A 12,653-nucleotide genomic window follows, 5' to 3' on the forward strand; every position below is an offset into this window, starting at 1 on the left:
TTTGCACCAGTCAGTTGACATTTAGGTTATTTCATTATTTAACCTACATGAGTAGCACCGCTAGGAACATTGGTGGGTGATTCGTGGTATGTAAATCTATGTCTTTCTTTTGGATTGATGCGTGTTATCAGAGAGCAGACCAGCAATTTCAATCTGTAATTGGATTTATTAGTATTTGTTTTTGTTTTTGTTTGGTTTTTGCTTTTTGGGTCATATCTGGCCATGCACAGGGGTTACTCCTGGCTCTGAGCTCAGGAATTAATTCTGGTGGAGCTCGGGAGACCATATGGGATGCTGGGAATCGCACCCGGGTCAGCCGCATGCAAAGCAAATGCCTTTACCTGCTGTGCTATCGCTCCAGCCCCATGAGTTATTAGTATTTTTGTGAGAATTTTTGCTTCTATATTCATAGCAAGCTCTCAATAGTTACTTTTCTTGTCAGCCGGTATCTCTGGGAATTAGGTTCCCGCCAGCCTCTTAAAATAAATGACTTTTCCCTCCTCCTTAATTTTCTAACTTTTTGCAATACTGGAATTTTTGTCTTTTTTGGCGTTTATCAGAATTCACCGCTAAAACCCCCCAGCCCTTGGTGGTTCCTTTATGGGGTTTATTTCATAACCAACTGAACTTCTTTCATGGAAACAGGACACCAGCTTATCTCCTTCCTCACGCAGCCATTTGGGAAAACTGCATTGTGTGTTGCTGGCTTTCTTCACGTTATTTTTCATAGCATGTTTTCAGTTTTCTTTGTATCCAGCCGGGGTCTGGCTGGGTGTGAACTCATCCTGTCTCTCTGCTCATCCTTGAGTCCCTTTATTATTCCCTGAAGCCCTCAGCAGCCACTCAGAACACACGTTAGCTTTTCTCTTCTGGCACAAACGGCGCTAAAATACTCAAGCCAGAATGTGCGAATCCAACACTGACATAAGCCCACGCCCTGCCGGGCCCCTCCCGACACACTGACCCTTCACTTTGCTTTTCCCCATGGCTGACTTGCCTGCTTGGGTCCTCGGAGTCAGGGCAGAGTCCAGTTCAGCGGGTCACAGCTGAGTCTGTCCTCACGGCCGGGATCACCCTGTAAGTTTCCCTTCGTGCCCAGCCAGCACCTGGCACTGTTTCACGTCCAGTCTTGAAAACGGAAAGCTTCGCGTGTTTGGTCTAGTTCTAGGGTTATTCGCGGTGGGAGGATTTGTGAGTCCAGCTGCTCTCTCCCGGCCAGAAAGCAAAATCTGCTTTTAACTATTGGCCTCTTGAGTCAGAGTGTTAGGACTTTGGCATTGCACGTGACAGACGCTGGCATGGCGACACACAGACGCAGTGACCAGCAGCTGTGCCCTAGAAGGGGTGGGTTGGGCCCCAATGGGCCTGGCTATGATAAACCAGAAGGAGGAATATTCTGGAAAGAGTGTGAGGAGGCGTCGAGGCCACTGGGACATGCAGCATTCACCGGACCCAAAAGGAACCAGATGCAGGGTGGGGCCCAAGGACCAAACAGCTGCAAGCGGGGGTCTGGGTGTATCACCAAGTCCCCCAGCGGGGCTAGGATCTGGGGCCACTCAGTCTTGGGGTGCAGGGCAAGAGCAATTTAGATTCTTCCTGGGCCCTTCACAGATCTTCCGGCTGGTCTAAGAATTTGATTGACGCCACACAGAAGCACAGGCGTGTGTGGGACACCCACGTGGTCCCGAGTGCCCAGACTCAGTTAATATTCTCTTGGGGCTCAGGGTGTGAGACCGGGGCTCTGGGGTGGGGGCAGGACCTCTGGGGCACTGAGGGTCCCCAGATCTGGTCGTCTGATCACACGTTGGCCGGGCGCATGGAAAGTCATGGCCCCAATAGCTCAGGGGGGCGGCCGCTGCCCCAGACCCTTCTCGGGATGAGCCAGGTGGACGTTTCTCTAGCTCCCATGATGGCGGGCTGGAGCCTCGGCTTTCGGGAGAATCGGACCACGGGGCACAGTTCGGGAGAGGACGGGGACAGGAGGGTCCGGGGGGCTGGTGCTGTCCTGGAAGGGGGTGGGGGAGCCGTGGAGAGGACCACCCCAGGCTGTGTCTGTAGGGGAAGTTCCGGCCTGCGGGATTCCGGAGATCCGGAGGACGAGTGCGTGGGGGGGGGGCCCTACCCCTCTAGGGGTCGCTCTCCAGCGCCCGGACCCCCGGCTCCTCCTGGGCTGGGTGGTCTGCACCTGTGAAAGCTACCGCCATGGCCGCCCCCAGCCAGAGGCCCCGGGGCGTGCCAAGGGCACTCTGTCTGCAAGACAGAAAGAGGGGCTCGATTCTGCAGAGGGGAGGGGGGAAGAGCAGGACCCAGCACCAGCTACAGACCAGAACCAGCCCCTGCCCCGCCCCAGACCCAGCCCGGGCCCAGCTCCCGCCAGCTCTAGACACAGTCTTACCTTATCTCCAGCCCTAACTGAGCCACTCCCGGCCCAGACGTCCCCATGCTGTCCTTTGCCGGCCACCAGCTGCAGTAACTTGACAACACTGTGCATCCTGCCAGGGCTCGGGGAGCACTGAGAACGCCGGTTCTGCCAACTGAGTTCTTTGTTAGGACGGCTTTGGGGAAATTCTTTGAATGGTGCATGTGCCATACGAGTCCTTCCTGGGCGTATGTCATTCATCAATACGTTGTATTAAAGTGAAGCAGAGCCTGCAGAGGATGTAAGGGCTGCGGCTGCCCGGCCCCGCTGCCCTGGGCCCTGCTGAGAGGAACCTCTGTGTTTAAGGGGGAAGGCGCTCCTTCAGGGCCGCATGCATACCAGGAATGTTCTGTTCTACTTTGCTTGAGGTTGCTTGGGTTTTCATTTTGATGCGTGTGGCACATTCCTAACGCTACACTGCCCCCTGCTGGCCAGGGCCCGCGGTGTTTTAACCACGTGGGAAATCATGGTGCCCTCTAATGGCGATTTGGAGGAATAACTTAAAGGTCTGAACAAGTCCAAGGTCAGGTGGAGCTTGGAAGGTTTCTGAAGGTGGAAAGGCGAGTGATTGCACTGGTGCAGAGAAACACACACACACACACACACACACACACACACACATACACACACGCGCGCACATGCACACACACACACACACTCTGCGGAAGAGCTGCAGTTGGGCACTCCGATTACTTCTCTCTCGGACCCTCTGCTCTGGTTTCCGGCAGCATCTCATGGGAACTAACCAGCGTCTGTCACGCGCACGTGTCCGCAGCTGAACATCTGATGCATTTTCATTTCCATAGTCACCAACTAGTGCTCCCACTCTCCGCCTCAACCAGCCCCCAACCAAGCAGAGGCAGGAAGGGAGGCCCGAGGGATGGGGGCGGGGGGTGTCTTCCTAAATGACTTCGTAACTTGCATCTTTCTCCAAGTTCATGGAAGCAAATATTCCTCGGGAGCCCCCAAGAGGTGCTCAGGGGACCCGGGCTCATTCCCCTAACCAGGGATGCTTGCTAGAGAGTCTAGGGGGTGTGGAGTGGAGTGCAGTGCTTCCCCGGAACACCAGGGGGCACCATATATGGGGTGCCCGGGAGGAGGAAGAGGGGGCAGTGATGCTGGGGACCCCCTGGCCAGGCACGCACCCCAACCCTATACTGTCTCTCTGTTCCCATCTACGCTTCCTTTCCTCTTAGGGGGCCCACACCTGGCAGTGCTCAGGGATCGTCCCTGGCGGGCCATGCACAGGGGGCCATCTGGGGTGCAGGGGGATTGACCTGGGGTTGTCCATGTCAATCTATAGCCCCTTAATACAGAGTATATAAAATATTATGTATAATAATGGCTCTCCAGTCCATCCAACTAATCTTTCTCAGGCATTTTTCATTATCACATAATGTAAAACTCTTAGAGTTCCCTGCCCTGTAAATAGATAACACCAGCACTTGTTCTGTCTTAAGCTAAAGGTCCTTTGTCGTGAAATGCACGGTTTAAACTTGACTGGAACCGGATGAATAAGACTGCCCTACTTAAGGACGGGAGATCTCGGCAAAAGGAGCTTATCCCGAGCTATTTCTGGAACTTCTTTGATGTTTTCCAAGGCCCACCCCAGCAGCGCCGGCCCCGGGGTGCAGGCAGGTGACGCGGTGCTGCTCGGCCCGTGCTCCAGGGCCACACCGGGTGGTCCTCAAGGGCCATGTTCCGGGCCTGGTGTCTGCCAGGCTGGTGCCCCAGCACTGAAGGCGGCTCCTGGTCCCCAAGGCATCGTTCTTTACCTGTGGCTTTTCAGAAGCTGAAAGATGCACCTGATTCAGGGTGAATCCCCGGCGGCCCGCTGCAGTGTGCAAACCCCTCCTCCCCCTCCCCTGCTCCTCCCCTCCCCTCCTTTCCCCTCCTCCCCCCTCCTCCTCCTCCCTTTCTCCTTCTCTCCTCATTCTCCTCCTCTTCTTCCACCACCTCCTCCTCTTCCTCCTCCTCTTCCTCTTCCTCTTCCTCCTCCTCGTCTGTTGAGCAGGTGGGTTCCCCCACCAGGGTGGGCAGAGCAGCGAGCAGGGCAGGTGCTGGGGCAGGGATGGAGGAGGGGGCACCTTGGGTTAGGGGGTCTCAGAAGAGCAGGGTTCGAGGCCCACATGGGTGCTTATAGGCTATAGCTGATTTAGTCACCCTGACTCAGCACATCTGCTTCCCTATCTGTGAAATGGGGGCGAGTGTGTCCTGCTCTCAGGGAAGTCGGGGCGACTCATTTCGGGGTGCTCCCCAGAGAGAGAACAGGCAAAAGTGCACGAGAAAGCCATGTGTTTGAGCAGTGCTGGGCCCACAGGACAGAACCGGGGCTGCAGTTCCAGGTGACGGCCTGCAGGGGGCACCTGCACTGGTGCCCGTAGGGGCGCAAGCTCAGCACTGCCTCCTGCTGGGCACTGGGGCGGCAGCAGGGCAGAAACCGATTATAGGCTGCTCTGTCCGGGTGGGTGAAGTTCCGGCTTCCACAGCCAGGGGGCAGTGGCGGGAGACACAAGAACCTTCTGCACTGGGCTGGGCAAACCCAGCAGGGAGCTGGCCAGGCCCTGTGGGGTGACCAGGCCAGTTTGAGAATAGCGGACATGGCGCTAGGGGGACTGCAGGTGCACGGCAGTGCGCCCAAGGGGCTGTGCCCACTCGCTGCCCTCCCGCTGCCCTCTGCCTGCACACAGCGGGACGCAGCCCGTTGCCCAGAGGGGCCCAGTGCAGCTGAGGTCAGGGTGGCCTTCCTAGAGCCCAGCAGCCATGCCCGCTTCCCTGCCAGGGCTGCCCAGTCCAGCTGCACTGATGCATCAGATGGCCCTGGAGAGCATCACTCTGGGGGTAGGCAACTCTCCTGGGGGTCAAAGATCAGCGGTAACAGTCTGCTGTGGAAGCACCCACAAAGACTCGGTTACCAGGGCCAGAAACCCAGCTCAACCCGGCCTCGACATACAGGGCGTTTGTTCCCATTGCTGAGAAGCCGGGCCTTCAGGTACGGCGTGATCCAGGAGTCCGGCCCAGGTTTCCTTCCCATCTCGGCCTGTTTCCTCTGTGACCCCATTCCTTCTTCACTGTCCCGTCTCACACCCGAAGGGCAGCTTCAGAGACCCCAGCAGAAACGGCCCCTTCCCAGAGCTAGAGGCCCCTTTCTGAGCGGGACAGGACAGGCCCCTGAGGGCAGGCTCAGGTGCGGGTGGACACGCAGAGCGGCTCTGGGCTGCTGAGCGGTGCGGGCACAGACCGAGGCACACGCGGGTTCGAGCTCCTTTTCTTTAATTGCCATGAGAGGAGAGGGAGCACGGGGTGACAACATAGGGGCGGGGCACGCAGGTCCCAGCAGCTGGGGGTGTCGATCGAGGGGGTGGGGAGGATGGGGCACAAGCTTAGCAGGGCCAGTGTAGACAGACTGGAAACAGGAGACGCAGGCGGCTGGGAGGGGCTAGTGACATGGGTCAGGTTGCTGGGACCTGAGCCCGGGGGGCGCAGGAGGACGGGGCAGAGAGGCCGCGGGCCCCAGGCGGGGTGGTACCCCCCCCAGGTCCCCAGCCAAGCTGCTCCAAGGCTGCACAAGGCACAGCCAGGGGCCGGGACGCCCCGTCGTGGCTGGACTCCCCAGAAACAGTGCTCTGTGCCGGGCCAGGCCCTGGGGGAGCTGGCTGAGGGCGGGGCTCGTGGGTGAGGGGCTCAGGACACCCCAAGGCTGCACCAGAGACCACAGCCTGGCGCCAGCCCCCCGCCTCCATGCTCTGGCATTTCGGGGTGGGGGCCTGTGCCTGGCCGGGCTGTGAGCTTCTGTCCCCCTCCCCCTGTCACCAAAACTGCCCCGAGGCACCAGGCATGACAAGGCGGCCCTGGGGGTAACGAGACCCCCCAGTTACGAACTCAGCTGTGTCGTGGGTGGGCCCCGCAGCCCCTGGATGGAGCCTGTGTCCCAGCACAGCGGCGGGCGACACCCCGTAACCTCACCAGCCCCGGACGCCCTCGGTGGCCACAGCACCAATGTCCCCAGATGGCCCGGAAACCCGCAGGCTCCATCTCCAAGGAGGCCACACGGTGCGGAGCCGAGGGGACGGCCGCAGCACGCGGGCCCAGACGTGGGCCACCGGCGCCCGCACTCTCTGCTCCGTCTCCGTCCTGGTCACCGCCAGCCCGGAGCACCCTGGAGAGCGACACTGGGTGCCCAAGGCTGGCGGCCCCGTGCCAGGTCGGCCGTCTGCTCCCGGGGGAGCCCCCCACGCCCAGAGCGAGGCGGGCTGTGGTCTCCGGAGTCGCGGGGCTTGTCCTGCGGGGCGTGTCCTGCGGGGCGCGTCCTGCCCGCCCTGCAGACCCCTCGGGTCGGTCCCTCTCCGGGGGCAGCGGGGAGCCCGGGGCTGAGGAACTCCGACTGTTCAGGCTCCGAGTGTCCTGGGGGAGCAGAGCAGCACCCCCCCCCCCAGTCCCGGCCGCAGTCTGAGGGCAACTGCCGGGGCGAGGGGAAGGAGGCGGAGGAGCTCCAGGAAGGCGCTGTGGGGCCCCCGCCCCCTGCCCCCTGCACCACCACATCCGGTCAGCGCCCACGACCTGCCCCCGGAGAGCCAGGCCGCCTCGGGGTCCTCCAGCCTCTCACCCCCACCCCGGCACCCCGAGAGCGACACTTTGTGGCATCTGTTCCTCAGACTCCACTCAGGCCTAGCCCGGGGGTCCCTCGCTCGGGCTTTGCAGGGTCCATGGTGCGGGCTGTGGGCACAGGGGTGTCAGAGCAGCTGCCCCCAGCCCGCAGACCCCCAGACAGAAAATGGGGGCTCCGAGGCCCAGGACCCCCTGCTTCGAGGCTGATGGGGGGCAGGGAGCAGCCCCCAGCTCAGAGGGGCAGCAGGGCCACCAGGGGCCTCAGCAGCCAGTGCTCTGCTCGCAGGGACAAGGTGGTGCCCGGGGCAGGGGCCGGAGCCAGTGCAGCCACCCATGGGGTGCCCAAGGGGTCCCCGGGGTCAGGGAGGGGAGCAGGGGTGGGCAGGGGTGTCCCCCAGCACCCAGCCGGGCCCTCAGACAACGAGGTGGGGAAGCAAGTCCAGCACCCACACGGGGGCGGCCGCTGAGGAGCAGGGAGGGGATGACGCCCCACGGGACCACCCCGCAGGGGCCCCAGGGGACAGTCCCACAGCTACACCCGGCCACGGGGACACTGTCCCCGTAGAGGGCAGCCGACAGCCGCCTTCCCTGACTCGTGAACACCGGGGCACCACGGGCAGGCTGTGTGGCAGGCAGAGACCCCCGGGCATCTGCTCAGGGACCCTCAAGATCTGCTTTGCGCCGTGGGCGCCGGGCGGTGCCCCCGTGCTCCGGGCCCTCGGCCCACCTGGGGGGCAGTGGGGAGGGCGACACCACCCTCACACCCTCCCCACCCCCGGCGCGGCGCCCGTAGCCAGGCCGCCATGTCCATTCCCTGCACAGCCGGGAAGGGGAGCGCCTGGCACGGTGTCGGGCCTCGTGGGACAGGGCGGTCCTGCGCCTCCAGGACCCGACACCTGCTCGGGCCACAAAGCTGACACGCACGCTGGGACCCCGAGACCCAGTGCCGCCCGGAGCCACGGTCCCACTCTCTTGACACACTCACATACACACACTCACTCACACACACTCACACTCATACACTCACACACATGCACACTCACACGTGTGCGTGCGCACACACACTCACACACATACGCATACACTCATACACACATGCACTCACTCACACCCACACATACGCACACACTCACGCACACTAACACACACATACACACATTACCCCTCACACATGCATACACACAATCACACATGCATACATACGTATACACTCACACATGTGCACACACTCACACATGCCCACGCATGCATACAGTCACCACACTCACACACATCCTCACACTCACATGCACACACAGTCATACACATGTGTGTATGCGCACACGTGCATGCATCCACACATACACACAGCCAGCCCGATTCCCTCCGGGGTCCCAGGGGTGTGCGGTGAGAAGGTGAGAAGGTGGGGTCAGAGCACAGGGCGCAGAGATCCTCGGACCTGGCACTATCTGGTCCCCTCCCACCCCCCAGGCCTCCCCTCAGAGATGCCCAAGAAGCACCCAGTTGGCAAGGGCCCCAGCTGGGTGTGGCAGAGAGTCCGGGTCCTGCCCCTGCTCTCACCCCGCCCCGCGGGCCGCAAGGAGGGGCGTGGCCCTAAGAGCAAGGAGGGCGTGGCCCTAAGAGCAAGGAGGGGCGTGGCCCTAAGAGCAAGGAGGGGCGTGGCCCTAAGAGCAAGGAGGGGCGTGGCCCTAAGAGCAAGGAGGGGCGTGGCCCTAAGAGCAAGGAGGGGCGTGGCCCTAAGAGCAAGGAGGGGCGTGGCCCTAAGAGCAAGGAGGGGCGTGGCCCTAAGAGCAAGGAGGGGCGTGGCCCTAAGAGCAAGGAGGGGCGTGGCCCTAAGAGCAAGGAGGGGCGTGGCCCTAAGAGCAAGGAGGGGCGTGGCCCTAAGAGCAAGGAGGGGCGTGGCCCTAAGAGCAAGGAGGGGCGTGGCCCTAAGAGCAAGGAGGGGCGTGGCCCTAAGAGCAAGGAGGGGCGTGGCTCTAAGAGCAAGGAGGGGCGCGGCCCTAAGAGCAAGGAGGGGCGCGGCCCTAAGAGCCTCTGGGGTGCACGAGGGACCCGTGAGTGACTCAGCAGCAGCCCCTCCCTCCCACAGCGTGGCCTGCGGCCTCTGTGGCACTTCACGCCCCTCGGAGCACGCGGCCTCTGGCCCTGTCCTCAGCCGCGCCAGGGCCGGGCGCCAAGTGGGCCCCTCGGGAGCCGCCTCGTCCCCTCCAGCTCCGGCGCCCTCCCCGCCCTCCTGCCGGGGACACGCGGCCACGGGGCTGGGGACAGGCCGCCGGGCTCAGAGGCAGGTGCGCGACCCCCAGCCCCCACCCTGCCCAGCGGCCCCCAGGGGTCTTCTCCCATCATCAACCCCTCCCGCCCGCTCTGCCAGGCGACCGCGGCAGGACCCCTACGCGCCCGGAGCCCCAAAGGAACGGCATCGGCATCTGCTCGGGGCCCGGCAGCTCTTTGTCATATTTTTATTTTAATGTTACGGGGGGGGGCAGGGGGCGGGGGGGCTCGCAATGCTCAGCGGGGCAGGCGGGCGCGCCTGGTGACACTCGGTCATCCTGCTGGGCAGCTCGGGCCACGCTGCTGAGACCCGCGGGGCCTTCACGGGGCTCGAGGGGGCAGGCGCAGGGGCGGGGTGGGGGGGACGGTCACCTGCCCACCCCCACCCCACCCCCCCGCACACCGTCCCTGGGTGAGAGGGAAAGCGGCATCGCATGTAAAGCCACCCACCCCTCCCTCGGCACCCCTCTCTCCCGCGGGTCTCGGAGGGATGGGGGGGCCCTCCCAGCAGCAGCCTCAGTGGGGGCGCCCCCGTCTACACCGCCCCGCCCCCGCCCCGCACTCCCAACAAGCCCCTCCAGGGCCCCTTCCGTCCAGCCGGCAGCGCGCACTGGCCCACCCACCGATGGTGCAGTTTCTAGAACCCTCTGCCAGGCGGCTGCCGGCCCGGCCGCGCGCCCCCCGCGCGTCAGAAGGTGAAGGCGTAGACCACCCCCACCACCACGATGTTGCCCAGCGTGGCGATGACGGCGATCCAGAGCAGCACAGCGTCGTGCGAGGAGCGGCCCGCGTCGTCGGCGGCCCCGGGCGCGGGCGCCGCGGGCACGTGGTTGGAGGCGGCGAAGAGCGGGTACTCGGCGCTGAAGTCCTCGCTGGACGAGTCCATGAAGGCGCCCCCCATCATGGGCAGCTGCGGGAGAGGCGACAGTCAGCGGCGGGGCGGGACCCGGCTCTCCCTCGGCTCAGTTTGGGTTCAAATGTCACGTCTTAGGCTATTCACGACAAGCAACGCAAACGGGGGCGGGGTGGGGGGGAGATTGCCATAGAGGCAGGGGGAGGGGGGGTACTGGGGACTCTGGTGGAGGGAGGGGTGCGCTGGTGGAGGGAGAGGTGGAGGATCATTGTAGGACTGAAACTCAAACGGGAGAGCTGTGTCACTGGAGCTCACGGTGATAAAATAATAACGATAATAATAATAATAATAAAATAAAATTAATATACTAAATTAAAAAAAAAGGAATGTGGAGTTCACACCCAACTCTATCAGCGTCATCGACGGCTGAATAAGTAGCGGTACTCCTACATTAAAGAAAAACAATTTCCAGGGCTGGAGCAATAGCACAGCGGGGAGGGCGTTTGCCTTGCACTCGGCCGACCCGGATTTGATTCCCAGCATCCCAGATAGTCCCCCGAGCACCGCCAGGAGTGATTCCTGAGTGCAGAGCCAGGAGTAACCCCTGAGCATCGCTGGGTGTGACCCAGAAAGAAAAAAAACAATTTCACTCTTTTGGTTCTGTTGGGGGCCACCTGCAGCGAGGCTCGGGGTTACTCCTGGCTCTGTGCTCAGGAATCTCTCCGACAGGGCTGGGGAGTAAACCCTGATGGGCCTCAGGGCAAGAGCCGGGCCCGCGCCCTCGGGCCACTGCAGCCCTCCTGCCGCTGACCAGGGCTGAGCAGGTCTTACTTGTCCCCAGGGGCCGGGTTGGGGGGTGGCCCCTCCCCCCAGCTGCCGGCCAGACACAGATTTTCATCTCTGCGAGCTCAGCTTCCCCGAATAGCAGCCGTGCAGGGACTCCTCTGAGGGTGCTCCTGGGCCCTGTATGGTGCAGGTGTGGGCAAGGGGGCGCCCAAACCCCGCTACTGTTCTCCCACCCAGAACCACGCACATCACCCACACAGTGCTCCTCTCTTCTGTGAGTGTGTGTCTGCGTGTGTGTGTATGGGAGTGTGTGTTTGTGTGAGTGTGTGTGTGGTGCGTTTGTGTGGGAGTATGTGTGTGTTATGTCCGTGCATATCTGCATGTGTGTTCTGAGTGTGTATCTGCGTGCGTGTCTGAGCATCGGAGTATGTCTGTGCGTATCTGGGTGTGTATGTGTATCTGTGTGTCACTGTGTCTGTGTTGTGTCTGGGCGTATCTGTGTGTATATGTGTGTCTGTGCATATTTGAGTGTGTATGTGTGTCTGTGTCTGCATACGTTTGTGCATATCTGAGTGTATCTGTGTGTCACTGTGTCTGTGTTGTGTCTGGGCGTATCTGTGTGTATATGTGTGTCTGTGCATATTTGAGTGTGTATGTGTGTCTGTGTCTGCATACGTTTGTGCATATCTGAGTGTATCTGTGTGTCACTGTGTGTTGTGTCTGGGCGTATCTGTGTGTATATGTGTGTCTGTGCATATTGAGTGTGTATGTGTGTCTGTGTCTACATACGTTTGTGCATATCTGAGTGTGTATATCTGTGTGTCTAAGTGTGTGCTGTGTCTGTGTCGATACGTTTGTGCGTATCTGAGTGTGTGTATCTGTGTGTCTGTGTGTGTGTCTGAAGTGTGTGTGTGTGTCTGTGGGTCCACAGTCGGCCTGGCCGTGGCCTGCACCTGGAGCCCGGCCTGCCCATGGTGGTCCGCCCCCCAACACCCATCTTCCTCCAATCCCAGCTATTCTGGAGGTCAAAGTTCAAGGTCAAGCTTTGGCTGCTTGCTCTGAGGTCTCTCCCTGGGCCTGGAGACGCCACCTTTCCTGTCTGCACACGACCCTCTCCTGGGCCCAAAGGTGTCTCATTCCTCCTCTTAGGAGCACTAGGAGGACCCGGCTTATGTGCCGACGGCCTTACTGCCAGCCCCTAGCCCCCGGCATCTCACGGCGTGGTGTTCAGAAGACGCCACAGTTTAGCAGGCGACGCTCTGCTCTCGGAGCAGGACGAGGACGTCAGCGAGGAGGGGCCGGAAGAGCCTTCAACAGCCTCGGGTGCGGGGAGAGGGCAGTGGGAGAGAGGAGGGGCCACATGTGACGATGGTTGGAAATGAGCACTGGACAAGAGCTGCATGCTGAGAGCAGGAAAGGGGCAAACATGAGAACCGCTCAGGACCTGTGCTGCAAACCATAACGCCTACAAGGGGGAGAGAGAGAGAGAGAGAGAGAGAGAGAGAGAGAGAGAGAGAGAGAGAGAGAAGGGAGAGAGAGAAGGGAGAGAGAGAGGAGGGAGAGAGAGAGAGAGGAGGGAGAGAGAGGAAGGAGAGAGGAGGGAGAGAGAGAGGAGGGAGAGAGAGAGGAGGGAGAGAGGAGGGAGAGAGAGAGGAGGGAGAGAGGAGGGAGAGAGGAGGGAGAGAGAGGAGGGAGAGAGGAGGGAGAGAGAGAGGA

At 61.3% G+C, this 12,653-nt stretch overlaps 1 protein-coding gene across 1 annotated transcript in view; it reads right to left on the reverse strand.

Annotated features, from left to right (window-relative positions):
- Positions 1-9,456: 9,456 nt before the first annotated feature.
- Positions 9,457-12,653, reverse strand: part of C3H14orf132 (chromosome 3 C14orf132 homolog) — a 29,773-nt gene continuing 26,576 nt past the window's right edge. Inside the window, exon 3 of the mRNA XM_055130250.1 lies at positions 9,457-10,208. Within this exon, the coding sequence (XP_054986225.1) occupies positions 9,987-10,208 (222 nt within the window). The 3' untranslated portion in view covers positions 9,457-9,986. The remainder of the gene's footprint in view (positions 10,209-12,653) is intronic.

Source organism: Sorex araneus, chromosome 3 (genome assembly GCF_027595985.1).
Source record: "Sorex araneus isolate mSorAra2 chromosome 3, mSorAra2.pri, whole genome shotgun sequence".
In the NCBI taxonomy this organism is placed as follows: Eukaryota; Metazoa; Chordata; class Mammalia; order Eulipotyphla; family Soricidae; genus Sorex; species Sorex araneus.